We start from the raw sequence: 21,095 nt of genomic DNA on the forward strand, positions 1-21,095 counted from the left end.
ACAGAGCCTCTGCTTCCCCCTTTTAAAGTCCACCACCAACTTTTAGTTTTGGAGACACTTTTAGTTTTTGGCTTTTTACACTATGTAGGCTGATTAAGTTAGACTGTCACTATGCACAGCAGGCATTTTTATTATGTTAACTACTGGGATTCTTACTTGTTTATTCTTGCAGTATATTGTAAGTTGCAACTGAGAATTTGGTTCAGAGAATAGAGTTTAGTGTTTTAGCATTATGAAAAACTGTAATATTGCCTGAAGAGCAGGGAGGAGTGTATTGATACTTTGTTGGGCACCAGGTTTGACGACCGTGACTTTAAATGGTACTGACCATTAGGAGTCTTTAATGAGCATCATTTACATTAGTACTGAATATTCTCATGTCAGGTTTGTCAGCTTAACGCCCATTTGATATTGTTTATTGTGATGACTGCTGATTGCCTAAATACAGTGGTCTGGTGACTTTACAGTAATGAGACCGATTTAGGATCTTGTTTTCTTTAACCTATAACAAAAAAACAACAGACATGGCATTGCATGCAATAGTTTTTTTTATTATTGAAATATTCAATGTTTTGAAAATTATATAATTGATAAATGAAGTGGCCAGTTACTGTGGAGAGAGAAAACGGCAACTGTGGTCGGAGAGAAGCCTTCTGGAACAGTCCTTAAAAAGATCCTTCAACGGAATAAAGAACTCTGAATTATTTAAGTAAACTTTAAAGTATTCTGTATTCTTAAATTATTCTTTAACGTTATTCAGTGTACAGCTGAATGGCAGTAACTTATTACCTTTTCATGAAATGAATAGTGCTTCCCACAACAGGCCCAGTCCGTGGTACTTGTAGTATAACACAGGCACTGGCTAGGTGTGCAGCCGTCAACAAGGCTGAGACAGTGACATTCAACCAGCCTTGCTGAACCTGGTCATTCATGGGGGTGTTCGTAATGGGAGCAGGCCTTTAAGAAGAGGATATTTACAATGAGTAACTCTTACGTATGATCTATGTCTGACCTTTAATACAAATATCATTAGATTCTGTTACTTCACTTAAATGTTCTTTCAGGAACACTAAGTTCCCAGATGAACCCACCAGATATAAGATGATATTTGCTGCCTGCTCCATCTACAGGGGGCCTTTTTCATGCACGGTTATCAACTCAGCAGGGTTATGAGAGCTCAGTGAGACTCAAAGTCTCAAAGTCTCAACCAATCAACTCTGCTTAGTCTCCACAATTTTACAGGAATACTGTTTAGATGTTAGATGTATTCTGCTTGTGGACTAATACACCCCCTTGCCAGTTCTTGTGGAGATGATATTTCCCATGGCGTTCCTTGTCCAGATGTTCTGAGCCTTTAAGGAATGCTGTTCCTTAAGCAATCTCCTTCCCTGTCACTCAATGGTTTTGTGTGGAAAGATGTTAGATAACACATACTGTACACACATGGTAAAGAGAAAAATAAAAGTTGTTCATTGGTGAAATGTGTAACATTTAGATTCACTATCGATTAGTTATCATTTGTCTTACAGTTTCCTCCTCTCTCTCCTTGCTGTAACCTAACCCTAGTCTGCTGAGAGCCACTTGTGCTGGAGGATTTCCTCCAGGACTGGCCGTTTGGATGGGTCTTTCCTCAAGCACCAGTGAATAAGATTACGGCATTCTATACAAGTGACATTGGACAGGAGGGCACAACAAAGTCATGTTAATGCACCTGGGCTTCTCTCTGCAGCTCAGCTTTTTGGGAGGTGTTAATCTGGATAACTAAGGACAGGTATGAATTACACTCTGGAATGCTTAAACACTCTTGCGTTGGCTCACCACTGGATAGACCCCTCCTGCAACGCAGTCGCTTGGAGACAATCTCACCATCGTCCACAAATGGCAGCTCGCCACAGAGGAGGACATAGAGCAGCACTCCCAATGACCAGATGGTGGCCGGGCGGCCCTGGTAGCTGTTGTGCAACCACCACTCGGGTGGGATAAACTCCTCCGTGCCTATAAACGAGAGGTCATTTGGGGTCATTTGAGACAAACTCTAGATTTCTAAAGTCAGTCAGAAAATTCTCCACTTCTCACGGCCAAATGCAAAGTTTGTTCGCCGTACCAGCAAAGCTGTCATAGGGCCCCTCTTTCAACAGGTCCCCACAGCCAAAGTCAATAAGCTTGACCATCACGTCGTCAGTGTTGACCAGGAAATTGTCTTGCTTTATGTCACGGTGTAGAACGCTGCGATCACGGCAGTGTTTCACAGCAAGGACCACCTGGCGGATGATATGCTTCCCCTGGCTTTCGGTGAGTTGACCTCCTAAAGTCTCGCAGTAGTTGTATAAATCCATACAGGGCATGGGGCGCTCCAGGATGAGGATGAAGGCAGTGGGCAATACAAACCATTCCACGAGCTTGAGGATGTTAGGGCACTCCGGTGGCCTGGACACTATCGTCATGAGGGCCACCTCCAGAGGGAGGTATTCACCGGTATCAGGCTTAGAAAGAGTTGGAGGAAATGAGGAGAGTAAGAATAAAATGTTTAAGTTGTAGTTGATTCAATTAAGAAATCAAGGCAGTTGGGATCATTCTAGAAGTGGTTTGGATGATTGAGCTTTAAAGGCACTCTAAGCGATGTTACATGGTTTCTAAGCTAAAACATTTTTTGTTACATACAGCAAACATCACCTCACCATCCGCTAGCAGCTGCCTGTGCCCTGAATACACTGTAAAAAAATGCGGTCTCTGTGGACAGCCCAGTCTCCAAAAACGGCAACAAAAACAACCTGGTCCAACCTGGACCATAAAACCATAACAAACCGTTCCAGCCATTCACCGACGAGATGCGCGTTTAGGAGAGTTTCAATTGCAACAGAAGTGACGTTACCCAACATCGCTTAGAGCGCCTTTAACTAGATGGATAAAACTTTAAAATGATCACTTACCACAGTTATATAACAACCTGCATTTTCCTTGGGGATGATCTTGATGGCAACCTACAGGGAGTAGGAGAAGTATTCAACTTTTGACTGATTAAGAACTACTGCTAAAGACCAGGCAGTTACAAATTAGAACTAGCACAGAAATGGGGAAGAATAGAGGTGAAGAATCTCACTTGTAATCCATCAGAATGTCTGGTTCCTTCAAAAACACATCCACACCCTCCTTTACCAAGCAGGTCTCCCATTGTGTACTTGAGGTTAAAGGATGCTGCAAGCAAAAATTAGAATATAGAGAGCTGTGAGTCAAAGTGTAATTCCAAGAGATGAGGGATGCATGCAGAGTTATGTTCCTACAGTGATTTCAGGAAAGGTTGAATAAAAGGTGATTTTATCAATTATTTTTTAGACAAAGTTTGTTAACCTTGACCATTGGGTGGCTTGTTGGTCTTCCTCAGCCTCTTTGTAGCGCGAGGCTCAGCACATGTCCTTTTCAGCACTGATGGGTCCACCTCACCGAGGTTCTCGCTAGTAGAGGTCTCCTGGGCTGTGCCCACATTGCTATAGTCCCTCTTTCTCTTGCTTTTGTCAGTGGGGACGGCAGCCGGTGGGGGTGGTGGGGGCATGTTGCCCGGGGTTTGCGGCTGCCTGCACATCCTCTCTGGCCTCATGGGTCCATGCTGGGTGGGCTGAGAGGTGGAGGGTGCAACAGTGGGCTTTGCTCGTGGGCTCGTGGAGCTGCCTGAGGTGGAAGGAAGGACATCTGTCCTGTTGGGGCCTCTTCGCACCTGGCTCTTAGCTGAAAAGAACAAGTGTGGCAGAGAATGGCAGTATTTCAGGATTTCCTAAGTTGTTTGTTTGTTTGTTTTAGTTTAAAATATTTCTTCATCACAGCTGAGATTATAGGCACAATCATTCTGAAACAGCCTATTTCAATTAGATAATTGGAAAACATCTTTACAATTTGAATGTATTAATAAAGCTTCAATTTACATTTGTATGTAGGCCTTTGTCTATTTTAAACTGGGCTTCGACTATAATAGGCCTATGGACCGATAATATGAAACAAACCTTTAATGTGTTTGATCTAAATCAAAAATAAAATAGGCTATTCAAAACATTAACTTGCACAACAACTTGAGCTTACCTCTAGATTTACGCTCAGCCGGTAGCCTACGCGGCATAATTAATCATGCCGGTGCATGTCTAGTTGACAGGAACGCGAAAAAAAAAAAACCTCGTATGAGTAGCAAAGTTATAAATGCTTGATATTTATTAGGCTACCTACATAAATTATGACCCCTGACGTCATTTCGCGCCGATATGCTACGTCACAATGCTTAAGTAGACGTGCAGCCAAGTCATCTCTGCTCCTTGAGAGAGTTTCTATAAAATATTTTAGAGCGGGGAGCTAGATTTTCTGATTAACCCTTTCATGAATGCTAAATTAAAAAAAGCCTACATTTTAAGACTGGATTTCCCCATTTGAAATTGACCAACAATTGAAATCCATTTATTTTATTTTTTCATTTAATAAAATGTTGCTTTATTTAGAGGCTATTTAACTGTCCACGTATGTGGACACCATGCAACAAAGGGGTAAAATGGGATATAACCCACCCCTGACATTTAAGTGTTTTGTTTAGTTATTGTATGCTATATACAGTATGTGCTCAATTTAATTATTAGATAAAAACAACAAAACTTATAAAACAGTGGGGAAACAATGACGTTTGTATATATGACTGTAGTGAAGATGTATGCGGAAGTCTTGTTACAGTGTAGTAAAAACACTGAGAAAACATTCACTGTACAGACACTCACACTCAACTCATTTAGGACCAACATACAATTTGCCTCTGAATGTATGCGTAAAGTTGTCATTCAATGGCATGAAAGGTTGTATGATTATTCAAGGTGATGTCTTTTCAATGATGATAGGCCTAATATATGTTGATTCAAATCATTTTTAAGGTGACAAAAAACGTACAATGGGCACGCACTACAACACTCGAGTTTTATTGTTTGTTGTTTTAAATAAGTGTGTAATTTAGCCTAGCCAACTTACTTTAATAAATTGATGCATCATTGGAAAATGGTCCATTTGCCAAGTAAGCTTAGCCAAGTAAGCTTAGCCTTTGCTGAAGTAATTATATTTGGTAAAAATGAGGAAAGACTTAGGGTTGCCACTCTCCTTGGCACAAAAGGGTTGAAGGCAAAGGATACTGTTAAAAATCTTGGTGTATTAATTGACAGTGATCTAAATTTCAACAGCCACATGAAAGCGATAACTAAATCAGCTTTTTACCACCTCAAAAATATTGCCAAACTCAGAGGGCTGATGTCAAAATATGACTTAGAAAAACTCATTCATGCATTTATCTCCAGCAGAGTTGATTACTGCAATGGACTGTTCACAGGCCTTCCTAAAAAGACTATTAAACAGCTTCAGGTGATACAAAATGCAGCAGCTAGGATTCTAACAAAAACTAAAAGAACTGACCACATTACTCCAATTCTTAAGTCCTTGCACTGGCTTCCAGTAAGTCACAGAATTGACTTTAAAGCACTATTGCTTGTTTATAAATCAGTAAATGGAGCAGGACCTAAATACTTGTCAGACATGCTTCAGCAGTACACACCTTCTCGTCCTCTCAGGTCCCAGGTGAAAAACCTGCTAGTAAAACCTACAGTTAGAACTAAACATGGTGAAGCAGCTTTTAGATGCTATGCGGCTCAGCTGTGGAACCAACTTTCGGATGACATCAAAAAGGCCCCAACTGTAGCCAGTTTTAAATCTAGACTTAAGACCAAACTGTTCTCAGATGCTTTCTGCTAACTGTGCCGAGTAACAAATTCTGAATCTGCCTTGATAATTATTCTACTTTGTCTTTTATTACTTTTTTTTACTACTTTTGCCTTTGTTTTGCTTACTAATTATTCTTTATTTTTAAATGATTTTACCTTGTTTTATGTTTCCTTTTTATTATGATCTTTACCTTTTAACTATTCTTTGACTATATTGCCCTTCTATGCTTTTATTTGTTATTATTGTTTGGTTTTGTTTATGTAAAGCACATTGAATGACCTCTGTGTATGAAATGCGCTATATAAATAAACTTGACTTGACTTGACTTTGGTGGTTTTGCTGGAGTATAGTTCGGCATCGGCGATAGTTTTAGACTAATTTGAGGTCGATTTCAGTCAGTGCTGCCGTCGGGTGCCTCGTGCGCTGTCAGTGGTGCTGAATGTTCCTGGACTACAGAGTGTGCACATACACCACATGCGATCAAAAAGTTTGTCCAGGGCGACTGAAAATTTCCATTGGTCGCAAGGCTAAAATGTTACCGGTCTTCTCTGTGCTCACGAATAACCCTAGGATACTTATTTGCACAATTGCATTGTACAACGGAGGCAAAGCAGACTTTTCTATCAATAAGAGGGTCTCTAGGAGTCCAGACCCATAGAGAAACCTATTTATGTCCAGAACCCCTAAGGGATCCCCAAACCATTAGCTTGCTGGGAGCAGCTACTAATGTACTAGCTTATGGCGCCCTGCGCGAACCTAAATCGTGGTGCAGCAGCACCTAAATGAGAAAGTTAGGTACACCAATGAAACGATTAGTTCCATTAATTCCGTCACAACGGTGTACAGGAGATGACAAATTACAAAGTAGACTGAAAGGTTCATATTTTATTTGTATTTTTGCAGAAGAAAACCATGAGCATAGGCTATATAACTATTTGATGCAACATAGCATTCATAAATCTTAAATAAATCTCTCCCAAAACCCCAACCAACCATAACATGTATCCCCCTTATTTGTTCTTTTCAGTAATATACACATAATAAAAACACCTCTAGATTCCCACAACAATATGCTTATAAAATTGTGTGTGTGTGTGTGCGCGCATCTTTATACTCTCTAAGGTCATAAATCTCTAGCTGCCACCCTGGACTTCCTGGAGCTGTTCCTCGTAGTAGAGCAGCTGGTCGACCTCGAAGCAGTCGCTGGGTCTCTCCACCATTCTGCTCAGAGCCTCTCGGACATCCAGCTCACTCTCCCTCCTCCTCCTGGCCTCCCTCAGATAGTTGTACACCCTCTGGAAGACGTCCTCCCCCAGCCTCTGGGTCACTGCCCTGGAGAACACGAGCAGACCAGAGGAACCGTTCAGCTCAGTTTCATGAGCACGAGACGAGAAATACTGTAATTCAGTTCATCTCCCGTTTCATTTTCAGGAGAGGGCGGAAGACCTTGTACTCTGATGGGGTGTAAAGAGACACAAAAACATATCTCAGCGAGAGACACTATGGGCAGGATAACATGTTGTCAAGCATCACTGTGTGATCATCTATTTGGAACAAATTTGTTTTGGTTTATTTTGATGGTTTAGTAATGGCAGGGTTAGACTCCCAATACCCAACAGGCATAATCAGTAGATCGAGAGGAAGCACTCTGGAGAGTCCTATCTGAAGCACAGAGCGAGAAAAGCAACAGAAGCTTACTTGGAAGACCTCCGTGAATAAACTCTGACATGAGTGTGACAATACACAGTGGAGCAGCCATTTTAAATTAGGTCCACATTTAAAGTGACATCAGGCTCATTCCTGCTGATAACTCTGCAGCACAATGGGAAACAAAAACAGCCTGGAAGCACATTTGCTCATAGGAGACTGAACGGTCAAAATACACAGCTAAGAAGGGGGTATTATTGCCACTGGTCAGTGAATGGCAGACAGACACATCAGCACCATGGACAGCGCCAGGGCTGACCCCATCTTCATCCATCAGTCCACAAGGACTCCATTCCCCCGGAGACCTCTAAACCTGTGTGATCAGTGTGAGGACGCCCGAGCAAACGCAGGAACCTGCTGCCCTGATGGTCGTGTATGAGTGTGTTGTGCACTTGGGTCTCCGTAGAAACCAGCAAGCAGGAGGCCTGATGGCTTCGGCCTGCCCAACCCACACCTGCAAGCAGAGCCCTCCAGTTCCCTGAAGCAACCAATAGACCAGAGAGGAGATATGACCTCCTGGGTGAGGAGGGGAGGAGGGGAGGGGTTGAGAGGATGAGTGTGTCAGAATCCAGAGTGTGTCAGAGAGGAGGGGAACCATATGCACTGAAGAGAGAAGTTATTTCAGCAGCAATGAAAATGTCAGCAGAAGTGGACACACTACTGTATATGTCTATGAGTGGACACACTTATCATATATATATGTATGGACATCGTATTATGTGCTGTGGGCATCTGTGGAAATCTGTCTGTTTAAATGGAAATTGAAATGCGTCCCACTCACTTCCTCATGCGCTGGATCCTGCTCCGTGCCATGGTAGTGTTGATGTGGGCTGGGCCCCGTGGACTCGGCTGGATTTCTTCTGCCCCAGCTCCTGAAACACAGCAGACAGCAATACTTTGAGCTGCTTCCCTATCACACACACTCACACACACAAACACACACACACGCACACTATATTTATATACAGTATATCATATACATTTTATAAATAACAAATATTATTTTTATAAATGTTATAATAAAAATATGAAAACTAACAAACCTCTTAGTTTATTGTATGACAGTACAACATACATAGTTTATATACTTAACATTTTCTTGACAGGACAAATCCCACATGATATGCCCTAGCACATGCCTCGGACATCAGGATAAACATACTGTATTGTGGATCGTGTGGTAGAACTACTCACCAGTAGGCTCACTGTCGAGCACATTCTCCATATGCCACACCATGGCCTCGAGGTCACCGTCCTGGGGAAGAACATAGAGGTCAGCGCCCAGCCATCACTTCCTGCTGGTTCAGCGATGTGAGGGATAATATAGCGTCATGTACTGGAAACCTGTCATGGTCATGGAGGCTGGCACGGGCACTGGCAGTCCAATTGAAATAAAGTGAATAGAGTCCATTTCAGTGACCTCTTATACTGACACCCTGGAGACCTGAAGTGTCTCTTACCTCTTATAATACACTATATAATAATATATCAATATACTTATATTCAGTTGTAATACACTATATAATAATATAACAATATTTATATTCAGTTGTGTAAAATCTGATTTATCAGTCAGGGTTTCTGCAGGGTTAAGTCAGTCAAATTTAAGACTTTTTAAGACTTTTTATGACCATTATGATTTCAATTGATGACCTACACGAAATGAAAAATGACCTCAGTCCCTTCAAAATTAAGTTTTTTGTTTTGGAGTTTGCGCGGGTTTATCTTAAAGTCCAGCGATTAAATCCTTCTGACAAGTCTGTTTGCTGCACTGCCACATTGACCTTGTAGTTCTGGAACGCTGAGATAACACCAAGATTCCTCAGACAGAACTACAGCAAGCGGAACGAATGAATGTGCATTTCTTGGGAGAAAAATGTGATAGTAGAACCAATGAATGAACGAGCATATACATTTAAGATGTGACTAAAAGTAATTTATGACCTTGTACGGAAAATCCAGACTTTTTATGACTTTTTTGGGGCTTTTTATGCCTTTAATGAGACAGGACAGTGGAGAATGACTGGAAGCGAGTGGGACAGAGAGTCTGGGTGGGATCAGGAGAGGAGAGGCCTACATTTAAATTCAATTCAGTTTATTTGCCAGACTCATGTCCAAAAGCTACGCAAGACAGAACAGATAAAGACAAACAAAACAAAACAAGCAGACAAACAAGAAGAAACATCAAATTTCTTAAAAGTGCTTTCAGTGTGCTTACTCCTGCAGATACAAACATCTGACTAGCACTCCCTCCTCTGGGAACCTTCAGTAAAATCCGCATTGCATCATTGTAGGCAACTTGTAACTTCCGCATGCTGGATTTTTTGTAAGAAGACCACAGATGGGCAGTATAGAGTGGTGTGCAGTAAGCTTTGAACAGAGCCACTTTAACTTGACTAGAACAGTAGCTAAACTTACGTGCTATGGCGTAACATTTCTTATTATTAAATTTAAGACTTTTTATGTCAACCCTGTCAATACATACTAGTGTTGACGATAAACCCTTGGAGTGATGAAGAAAATGAGTTATGAGAAGTAAGCATGCGACCATTCTGAAATGTTTTATCCCGATCTCCAAATTCTTAGATTAGTTTGATTTCACTAGTGCTTCACTAATAATCTCATATGTCGCACCTGTCCATAGGTGTGCGAAAACGTGTCATAGGCCTCACTCTCCATGTTGCTTTCGTCTTCATCCTTCATATCTTCCTCATCCTCATCCATCTCATCTTCCTCTTCCTCAGAACATGACTCAAAGCCATCTTCATAGTAATAGGCCTCTGCAGTCAGAGGGTCCTCTGGGATGTCTGTTGACAGACACATGCAAACACATCCATCTCAGATATCACACACACAAACACACACACACAGAGCACATCTGCTTTGCACATGACCACCATGCTTCTGCATGATGGGGGTGGGAGGGTCAAAGCCGCAGTGCTGAGCTTTATAGCACCACTGTTACCCACGTGCATTACTTTATGGCGCCTGATGAGAGTGTCTGATGCTCACCACTCTCCATCAGATCAGGCCTGCACAGCTGTGCTGCAATCTCATCTCCCACTGACCCTGCAGGGCCTGCTGAATGGCTATCCAGTGGTGGCGCTGGCTGGTGCAGGTTAATGGCTCTCTCCTCACGGGTGTCCTGTTGGGAATGAACACAGAATGCAATGGATGGGCATTTTATAAGCTGTATTGCTGCTCCAAATTAAATTCAGTCCTAATGCTAATCATCTAATTCCCTCAGAAGATAGATCTGAACAAATGTTTTTGTGCACTATGTTATCACTCAACATGACAGCAGTTGCAGTAGGACGCAGACGTTTTAGCTCAAATTTAATGGGTGAATTTAGGAACATATCTGCACCTGAGACCACGGGGGATAATAAACTTCACAAATAAGTTCTTTTTAATCTAATATAAACTCCTTAACTGACTCAATAAATGACTGACTCTTCTCTATTATTGTGTTACATGCTCCTGTAACACAATAATAGAGTGTAAAGCACTTTGAGCTACATTCTGTGTATGAAAGATGATAAAGCTAAGCTAAAGCTTATTATAACCAGAAGCAAACTGCTCTGGGGTGTGTTTCTCAAAAGCATAGATACAGAAATACGGTGTTGATATTCAGTCGTATTTTGGTCACATTCTAGAAAGAGCTAACAAATATGCTCTTATTTTTTAATTTCCCAAAATTACAAACGTGATATGTGACAATATGAAGCTTAAGCGTTTGTGCATGTGTAACTCAAATTTATTGACTCACATTAGGCAGTGACACTATGAATATCAAGGTAGTTGCTATAGTTAGCATATAGTTAGCACCTATGCTTTTGGGAAAAGGACACCTGAGTAGCATCAGTAACTTCATCAAACAGCTGTTACGTCCACTCTATGACATTTCTGAAAGCCCTTTAAGGCTCGTCATGCAAACGTACAGTGAGCACATCCACAGTGACTGTCTGAAAATGGCGGCACCGGAGCTCCCGCATGCGCAGACAGTTCTCCTGGTACTTCTCCTCTGCCAGTTGCCTGCAGTGGGGTGGGTCATTAAGAAGAGCTGAAGCAGAAACATTAACGTCTCACTGGCATCACATATACAGCAAGAAGCTGCCTGAGAAATGATTGCCATCCTCTAACCATGTGGCACATTCAGTAAACACAGATCTTAAGAAATATTTCTTTGACTTTGAATTGGGAGAGATAGACAGAGGGAGAGATGGAGTGCAAGAGAAAAAAAGAAGCAGAAATAATATTGTGACCTGTTATTGTGTGTCATATCAGCTGCGCACAAAAAAGGTATTCCTGTCACGACTTATGACAATTTAACACACAAAACATTCAATGCTCTCAAATGGGTTAGTTCTAAAAACTATTCCTCTATGCTCTCCTCTATTCTAAAAATAATAATCCTGCAGGAAAAGGTGAGAGATAGAGGGAGATGGAAGGAAAGAGAGAGAGTAAGATGAAAATATGGGGAAAGAAAGAGAGAAGAGAGAGTCACTCACTTCAGCTTCCTGGCCTTCTCATCTGCGGCCTGCAGCTTGCGGAGCCGCATGCGCTCTCTGGGGGTCATCTTCTGCACCTCGGCCCTCTGTTGTAGCGTCTGGAGGTGCACCTTCCTCTGCCTGGGGGGGTGTGGAGGGTTGGGGTCAGGACAAGGCAGAGGGAAGTAATTGGTCAGAGGTGCTGCTGGTCCAGACCGTCAAACTAAGCTCATTGAGGCAACACGCCAGTGACCCAGGCCCAGGATTCTCATTACAGGAGTGGGCACCACTATCTAACATTGTTCCATTTGAGAATGTCACTGAAGAAGGGTTAAATGGATGCTGTAAACATTAGAGAGGACCCAGTCCTCTGTCTACGTGTGCTGTAGAGGCAAGTCACTTAAGCAGCTGTTTGATGTATCCGTTGACCATTTCAAAACTGCAGAGTGCTCTTGTCTGTTACCGTGGGCAATGCATCAGTGAGGAACAACATGGTGGCAGCTTTGCCACAACAAGGTTAGTGCAGATAACTGATTACCAAAGGCACTGCTTGTTTGCTAAGCAAGCCTATTGCTGGCTCACCAGAGGACAGAGGCATAGGCTTCTGTGGTCACAAAGGCGATGTACTCACATCGCTTTCAGTATCTGTGCGGCATCTTGGTCCCCACCTGATGTTCTGTCCTGCAGAGTCATGCTGGAGAACTTGTGCTTTATGGCCTATGGGGAGAATAGAAGAGGAACAACATCATCTACAGGAATAGAGAGTCAGTGATACTTGCATAGTTTGTTAAGACTGAGGCGACAAAACAACATTCATGCAATAATGATCTCTATCTCTGTCATCCGCCGTAGAGGCCAGAGTTAAAGGAGAAATACGGACGATTTATACATGGATCATTTTTACAAACTTTGAATTTAAACGGTTTCTTCACAATTAATGAGTAGAAAACGCATCATTTTGTCACGTAAGGACCCTGTTCATGTTGCACAGAACTTTTAATGAGTCTGTTAAGAGGCAAAAAGGCACGTTTAGATGATGCCATTTGTTTTTCATCATTGATAGCCATGATGGAGCAGCCATTTCTGACTCTCTCTTATGTGTCAGGCTTATGGTTCAAAAGAGGACTTTACCTGCATGTTCTCCTCAATGTATTTGCTTCTGAGTGCCTCTGCAGCAGATGTCCTGGAGCCCGGGTCCTTCACCAGCATCCTGTCAGCATGGACAGAGAATAGAGAGGGAGAAAAGAGAATGAAAGAGGGAAAGTAAGGAGAGAGGGAGTTAACATGGACACACACACACACAAACCATATTCAGCAGCAGTGCCTGGAGAGGTCAGACCATCAATACACACACTTATCCAGCTTCTCTCACCTCTGCAGTAAGGTGTTGAGCTCAGGGGAGTATCTCTCAGGCAGACATGGGCTCTCCCCCTCAACTATCTTCATGACAACAGAGAGGAAGTTGTGTCCTTCAAAGGCGTGTGCCAGACAGCACATCTCGTACAGCACACATCCCAGAGACCTGCAACACGTACCAGAACTGTCAAATGAAGAAGTTCCAAGAAACCCAGTCTCACATAGGTAAAATGTGATATTTACCACATCAATAGAGTTACGGCATCATTATATTAATTAATTGACTAAAAGCCTAAAGTCTTGTCTAGTGTCAGATGCTGTTCAGTGTTGGGTACTCTCTGGGAATTCAAACCATGACATCTGCTTTAGTTGTGTTGTGTATGCTACCATTTCTTCTTACAAAAGCAAGCATTGCATGTCAAGTAGTGGAGCGAGGAGAGAGCAGAGCAGTGTTTATCACATAGAGCAGAGCAGTGTTTATCACATAGAGCAGAGCAGAGCAGTGTTTATCACATAGAGCAGAGCAGTGTTTATCACATAGAGCAGAGCAGAGCAGTGTTTATCACATAGAGCAGAGCAGTGTTTATCACATAGAGCAGAGCAGTGTTTATCACATAGAGCAGAGCAGTGTTTATCACATAGAGCAGAGCAGAGCAGTGTTTATCACATAGAGCAGAGCAGTGTTTATCACATAGAGCAGAGCAGTGTTTATCACATAGAGCAGAGCAGTGTTTATCACATAGAGCAGAGCAGAGCAGTGTTTATCACATAGATCAGAGCAGAGCAGTGTTTATCACATAGAGCAGAGCAGTGTTTATCACATAGAGCAGAGCAGAGCAGTGTTTATCACATAGAGCAGAGCAGAGCAGTGTTTATCACATAGATCAGAGCAGAGCAGTGTTTATCACATAGAGCAGAGCAGAGCAGTGTTTATCACATAGAGCAGAGCAGAGCAGTGTTTATCACATAGAGCAGAGCAGTGTTTATCACATAGATCAGAGCAGAGCAGTGTTTATCACATAGAGCAGAGCAGTGTTTATCACATAGAGCAGAGCAGAGCAGTGTTTATCACATAGAGCAGAGCAGAGCAGTGTTTATCACATAGATCAGAGCAGAGCAGTGTTTATCACATAGAGCAGAGCAGTGTTTATCACATAGAGCAGAGCAGTGTTTGTCAGATGTGCTATTCTACAGGCAGTAACTGAAGACGGAGGATGTCTGCATATGCATTTCAATACAATGGCAATGTAATTGGCAATGCATGTTTGGAGAGGAACACTTATCAAAAGCGATCGATCCGTTTTGGATGACTTTGTTGCAATTTGAATGCCTTGAAGTGCACAGCTCATTTTCATCATATGACTATAAGGAATTATCACTATGCTTTCCTTTCACAGTTTTCTTACGTCAAACCTGTGAAGCAAATTAGCTATAATTCCAGATCTCAGCAACACTGTTGATCTAAGCCAAATTCTTTAAATCTCATAATGAATACCTGGCTGAATCATTCAACTGAAATATTCCCACATTCGGCAAGCTACACACAACAAAGTCTGAAAGCACACATGTAAATTATAATAGAGATGAAAACCCAATGATGGGCTGTCTCTCAGAGAACTTCAAACAATTCACTCACTCAAAGTTTACAGGGTATGAAAACAAGAATCCTTAAAGATTTGAGGGTTCAATTCCCGGCTTCCGTTGCACCCTTGAGCAAGGCACTTAACCCCAAGTTGCTCCTGGGAAAATGTAATCCCTTGTAATATAGTTGACATATGTAAGTCAACTGGACAACAGTGTCTGTTAAATGAATACATGTAAATGTAAAGAATCACAAACTCAAGCACTTCAAGAGTTGGGCCATTCTTGGCAAGTTACCACACAGCAGTTACCAGCCCAACGGAGCTCAGTGGAGTTCCACTGTAATGGCCTTCCCTCCTCCTCTCCAGCTCACCAGATATCAGACTTGGCGTCGTAGCCCTGGTGGCTGAGGGCCTCGGGGCTCATGTAGTACGGGGTGCCCGTGAAGGTGGTGGCCAGGTCACACGAGCCCATGAGCAGGCAGGACACTCCAAAGTCACCTGAGGAGGAACAACAGCAGCCTTCTGCACTAACCAGAGCCACAAACTACAGGGAGGGACTTCAATCGACAGTGATCTAGCGGTACTATTCAGTAGGCTACTGTGAAGACTGAAGACTGTTCCAGAACTTGTACTTCTTCAGACATAAACACATTACATCAATTTTCTTAGTAAAGTTATTGTAGTCCTGCTGCTGCTATTGCCAGAAGCTGAAACGTATGCTCTGACTCCCCTGAGTATTAACTTATATTAACTTTCCTTTTGACTATATGGAGATATTTAAGAATCTCAATCTTAATAGCACTCGTGAATATGATATATGTGCTGTGCACCCCTGTTACACTTAGAAATCAACTTTAACAGCCAATACCCATGAGGTATCCACCAGTGAACCTACCTATTTTAACAATGTTTTTCTTCAGGAAAATGTTTTTGGCTTTCAGGTCCCGATGAAGGATCCGCCTGAGAGACGAGAGGAGAGGATAACAATCAGAATCAAACACCGCTGAGCTGATGGGAGTCTGGAGACACACACTGTTCAACAGGGCTCTCTACTGCTTTTTTGTGCAAAACAAAACCCAGTGCTTGTAATATCAATATCCATGTGTATTACAGGTAGTTTTAAGAATACTGTATATTATATTAAGTAGTAGTAATGTAAATATTAAGTCCTGCACACAACACATAAATCTCCATGTCTTTACCAAGGAATTTCATTAATAAAGTCTTACAATGTCAAGAGGGATGTACTGTTCTGATAACTTTCCATAACAACTTATTCCAGTTGACCACATTTAAAGTGTAATCTTAACAAGTGAATTAATTCTGAGAGAGAGAGAGAGAGAGAGAGAGAGAGAGAGAGAGAGAGAAAAAAAAAGGAAAAAGGGGCTGATGTGTAAGCGGAGCTGGAGAGGGAGGCACCCTCACCTCTGGTGCATGTAGTGGACCCCGAGTAGCAGCTGAATGAGCCACTCAGTGACCTGTGCCTCAAGAAGCCAGCTCCCCGCTGCTCTTTGCTCCTCCAGCTTACAGTCCAGGTCACGGTCCTACCGGTCAGAGGGGCAAGGGAGAAGGTGAGAAGAGCTTTATTAAGTTCTTCGCAGAACAAGTAAATGATCATGCCTACACAGTTCTAGTGTCCACAGTTCCAGAATTTGCAGTGAGTTGTGGTGTCCACTTCCATAAGATTTCAAAGATGTATGTATGAGCTAAGCTCTACTGGTCCTTTCAGTAGCCAATTGGTGACTACTATACAGTTTATGAACAGTATATACAGTAGGACAATACCATTCGAAGCGGCTTGTAGTGGCTTGCAGGATTATACAATATATCATATAGCCTACTAATATATAAGTAGGCTATATATAGTTCCCTTGTGCTTTGTTTATTCTTGCTGTAACTGCAGTTTAATTAAAGTATGATGATACCATTTCAGACCTTCAGACTTGCTGCACAGCCTAAGAGGTTTCTGGAGGAAGGACACGCACATCCCCAAACATGTATTGGGTACAGAGTCAAAATAAATGTCAGACAAAACAAGTCTGTTTTAAGGCTTTAGGGAAAGGCTTACTTACCTCACAGTACTCGGTGATGATGCAGAAGCTGTCCCTCTCCAGGAAGCTGGTGTAGAACTTCAAGATGGCGGGGTGATGCAGCTGTGAGAGAAGCTGGGCCTCCTGATTGGCCTGGACCGTCTCATTGGGCTTTAGGCCACCTACTGGGATTTCCTTCAGAACTTTACTATGAGGAAACAGAAAAAAGAAGACTTGGGCCCATCTCTCAGTAATGTTGAGAGTCTATGGATTTCACACAGAAAATGATTCAAGGGTCTGCCTTAATTGAAGAACACATTCCCAACCACATATCTTAAACACCTAAAGACAAACTGAATTATTTCATTTGTAATTCAGTGACATAAAAATCTCAGAGGATACAATCAAATGAATGAATGAATGAATAAATTAATGAATAAATAAATAAATAAATATAAGTTCAAGTTCAAGTACCGGTATTTATTTTTGCCATTTGCTCAGGTACAACGTACAGGCGCATTGGAATGCTTGAGCAGGTCACTCAGTCATGTATAAAAAGACAAAACACTAATTTTCATTCAGTCAATTAAAAATACACTACTAAAAAGCAATGCAATTAATAAAATTAATAAATAAAAAGTGCACTAGTGCCAGCTTGTCCCCCTAGGGATTACACAGCAAGATAAAGTAGGTGTGTGAGCAGGGGCGGTTCTAGGGGCGGGGCCACAGGGGCCCGGGCCCCATCTGAAATCTCATTGGCCCCTGACTGGCCCCTGTACCGTCAATCATCAATAAGTGTCAAACTTGTTGAGAACAACGATCAGAGATGCAATTACATTCCCAAACAACTGGTGGCAGTAATGCACCTATGAAGCTTGAAAGCTGAAGCACACAGTGAACTGTAAAGGAAAGAATACATTTGGCTAACCAGAAATGTCTCTGCTAATGTGAAGAAACGATATATTTGGCTAACGGAAGTATTAGCTAACGCGAAGAACCGATACATTTGGCTAACGAAAGTATCAGCTAGAATTCTAACGTGAAGAACCGATAGCAACGTTTCATCCTCCACAGAAGTTTCTTGGTGAGTCACAAATCTCTATGTTGGTTATCATCATTATGTGAAAGGGACGTTTATTTGTTGCTGTCACAATATGTTAAATTACGAAGCAGCAGCAAGCTTGTAGTGAACTGTTAACTGACTTAATCAGTGAACTGTTAACATTAACTTAACGTTAGGCTACTTGAGTTGAGGTTTGATTGTTAGGCTATTCATTGTTAGCATGCTGATAGATTTTATGTATGGAAAGGTAATGTATGAAGTGTTTGAAATGGTGTTATATGAAACGCAGAGAAATGGACATCCTGTTTGTTTGGGGTCCGAAATATAAATGTGGCTTTAAAGACCATTCCAAATCAGACCATTGTAAAAATAGTTGTTGAAGAAATTGTGTAAATATGATATAGTTGTTGCTCACATGCTGTGTGTGTGTGTGTGTGTACTGTGCATGTGTGTGTGTGTGTTTGGTTTAATGTACACAAACTGGCAGTGAAGTCTCTTATCAACAAAAGGGGAAAGAGTTAAAGTAAAACTTGTTTAATTGAATGAAAAATGTGTCTATGATGATGTATGATTTCTGTTTAAAATATCAATGTATTTCCACTGAAGAGTCTATTATATTTTAGCTTTATATTGTGTTTTCAGTGCACATTATAAATAAATGGGAAAATTGTTAAGAAATGTATTGGCTTTTTTTTTTGTTTAGCATTTAGCATTCAAGTATTTGAACAAGGTAACACTGGTGAAATGTATGCACCTTACTGCTGTGGTGTAGTCTAGTTAACTGTAGTGGGTATACTGTGATCAACCCCAAATATTAATACCTATCCTTGTCTGTTTTAAGTGGGTATACTGAGATGGTGATGCTTTTTAAGTGGGTATACCAGAGACTTTCTAATGAGGACACAGCACTCAAAAAATCCTCCATAGAAATGCATGGGGCTAGTTTGTAACGCCAATATGGCCGTTGTCTACACATATCCCACCCCTTCCTCGGCAAAACGTCGACATGTGAATACATTGAGCCAATCATGTGGTGTGATGTGAATACATTGAGCCAATCATATGGTGTGTTGTGAACTCGCCGCTGGAGCAAGATTGGTGTCGTGATGCCTTGCGCACGCACATTTCTGCCAAATAGGATGCCCGATGAGTGCCCAAAAAGCGTTGCAATATGGCCGTTGAGTGGAGGGACTTGCCTAAAAGGATTTTGGGTATACTGCGTATAGTCCTGCATATCACGTAGACTACGTGCCTCTGCCTTACTGAACAAGGGATTTTCTGTGTATGGATGTTGACCGGTTCTTGGCCCCTCAGTATATGCTGTGGCCCCTTTGTGGCCCCTGTCTCAGAAAAATCCTAGAACCGCCACTGTGTGTGAGTGAGTGTGTGCGTGTGTGCGTAACCGCATGTGTCCCAGTGTGTCAAGTCTGCCTCTGAGGTGGGACAGGGTATTTTAAAACAAATACAATGTCCTTAGCCAGCAGTCTGGTGGCTGCTGGGTAGAAGCTATTGTGAAAACGTGTTGTATTTGCCCTTATGCTCTCTGGTCTATGATGTCTCTGAGTTTCTCCACCTAAACAGAGAGTGACTGGGGTGATGTGGGTCCTGGAGAATTGATTTAATTTTGTTTCTGCAGCGGTCTGTGTACAGGGAGTCTATGTCTAAGACTGAGATAGTTCTGATTTTGGAACAAAGAAGAAAGACTGAAGCTCAGCGCCTACTTGGAGTCTACGGTGAACCTCAGGCTAGAACCTGTGTACAAAACCTTGGTGTAATCATAGATGGGGATCTTAGTTGCATATTAAAACCATAAATAAATCAGCTGACATTTGCTGAACTGCTCTCAGTACAGAAACCTATCTTCATATTCTTTATCTTCACCCCTTACAAAAAAACTTCAAGGGTCAAAACTGCAGGAATTATTTTACATTACATTACATTTGGCTGACGCATTTTTAACCAAAGCTACTAACAACATGGTGCAGTTCATGCACCATGCAGTTCATATGAAGGAAATGCAATATTTTGGACATGAAAAAACTGCATTGCACTGCTCTTTATAGCAGAAATGTGCATATATTTTGAACATTATTGTTGTAGCCAGCTGCATACTTCAGAATAACAGTATAACTGCATTTGTAAGGCACTGTCCCTCTAGTTATTCCAAGGATGCAGTAACCTACTTACAGTCTATCACCAGCTGCAGCCTTTATGTCCTGAACCAGATAGATAGTACCAAAGCTCCCCCTTCCGAGCTTCCGACTGATGAGATATCTCTTAGCAATTAGCGTAGTGTGGTCAGGGTCCACCGACTCAGAGTTCAGTGCATTTGTGGATGGTTGAGCTGCCCTTTCTTTGAATCTCGGCATGTCCAAAGCTGTAGAGGGAAACGTTATGATACGCGTGAAACAGGAAGTTTTTGGAGTGTTAGGTCTACTTTTAATGAACATCAAGTAGGTTATGAATGAACATGAATTGGAACTGGAACTGGACTTCTAAGACGTTAAGACCTTCATAGGACGTTTGACACAAATTACAATCTATGCCACACTTACCTCAGCCACCGCACCGCACCTGGGTGTTTTCATCAACTTTAACAACAAAAACTGTCACGTGTGGCTTCCGTGTTTGTATTTGTTCCTATGGCAATGGATGATTGCAATTCATATTTCTCTCTCTGGGTGGCGCTATTATCTTTCATATTTTTTTCACGCTCTTGGTCCACATAGGGAGAGAATGTCTAATAGGCCTACAGAGGTCACCAAGTCCCAAAATTCAAAATTGCTGGGCATGCATAACATGAACGTTCTAAACCAGAGGTTCCCAAACTGTGAGGCGCGCCTCCCCTGGGGGGCGCCAAATAATTTGAGGGGAGGCGCGGAAGGTTGATTCAAGAAAGAAGGAAAACGTTTATTTCATGTTAGAACTATCTGTTGTTTTTTTTCAATGATTATGTAATTGTCAACATTATAAAATCGAAATGAATCATAGAAGAGATGTATACTAAATCTTTGGGATAGTGGAAAGTATTATTGATCCCTATCCTGAGTGAGAATGTATTGTGCCAAACTTCATAACGTAATTTAACAACAGTGCCGCCAGCCGAGCTAGCTGCAAGTTACCAGTGAACGGT

The 21,095-nt window shown here is 41.9% G+C and overlaps 2 protein-coding genes across 2 annotated transcripts; both read right to left on the reverse strand.

Annotated features, from left to right (window-relative positions):
• Window positions 1-1,280: 1,280 nt before the first annotated feature.
• nek11 (NIMA-related kinase 11) lies at window positions 1,281-20,331 on the reverse strand. Its single transcript, XM_076281296.1, has 16 exons — window positions 20,150-20,331; window positions 16,942-17,107; window positions 16,295-16,413; window positions 15,765-15,829; window positions 15,241-15,367; window positions 13,303-13,452; window positions 13,062-13,140; window positions 12,562-12,647; window positions 11,952-12,071; window positions 11,382-11,475; window positions 10,453-10,585; window positions 10,075-10,247; window positions 8,635-8,695; window positions 8,222-8,312; window positions 6,887-7,065; window positions 1,281-1,315 (listed from the first exon to the last, which is right to left on the reverse strand). Exons 1-16 carry the CDS (start codon window positions 20,329-20,331, stop codon window positions 1,281-1,283), a joined length of 1,860 nt encoding a protein of 619 aa, XP_076137411.1.
• Window positions 1,563-4,108, reverse strand: LOC143118554 (serine/threonine-protein kinase pim-1-like). The gene is made up of 7 exons (XM_076279587.1): window positions 4,072-4,108; window positions 3,349-3,723; window positions 3,101-3,195; window positions 2,931-2,981; window positions 2,105-2,483; window positions 1,819-1,995; window positions 1,563-1,660 (listed from the first exon to the last, which is right to left on the reverse strand). Exons 1-7 carry the CDS (start codon window positions 4,106-4,108, stop codon window positions 1,563-1,565), a joined length of 1,212 nt encoding a protein of 403 aa, XP_076135702.1.
• Window positions 20,332-21,095: the final 764 nt, after the last annotated feature.

The sequence above is a fragment of the Alosa pseudoharengus genome, unplaced genomic scaffold (genome assembly GCF_046254945.1).
Source record: "Alosa pseudoharengus isolate Yale_2024_CS ecotype anadromous, Long Island Sound unplaced genomic scaffold, YU_APseudo_1.1 YU_APseudo_1.1_scf_12, whole genome shotgun sequence".
In the NCBI taxonomy this organism is placed as follows: Eukaryota; Metazoa; Chordata; class Actinopteri; order Clupeiformes; family Clupeidae; genus Alosa; species Alosa pseudoharengus.

Coding starts and splice junctions, on each gene's coding strand:
- LOC143118554 (XM_076279587.1), bottom strand. CDS start 4,108: ATGCCGCGTAGGCTACCGGCTGAGCGTAAATCTAGAG. Junction 2,982..3,100: donor GACATTCTGATGGATTACAA/GTGAGATTCTTC, acceptor TACTCCCTGTAG/GTTGCCATCAAGATCATCCC. Junction 1,661..1,818: donor CAGGAGGGGTCTATCCAGTG/GTGAGCCAACGC, acceptor TCACTTGTATAG/AATGCCGTAATCTTATTCAC.
- nek11 (XM_076281296.1), bottom strand. CDS start 20,331: ATGCCGAGATTCAAAGAAAGGGCAGCTCAACCATCCACAAATGCACTG. Junction 16,414..16,941: donor TCATCACCGAGTACTGTGAG/GTAAGTAAGCCT, acceptor TCTGACCGGTAG/GACCGTGACCTGGACTGTAA. Junction 11,476..11,951: donor GAGAAGGCCAGGAAGCTGAA/GTGAGTGACTCT, acceptor ACCCCACTGCAG/GCAACTGGCAGAGGAGAAGT.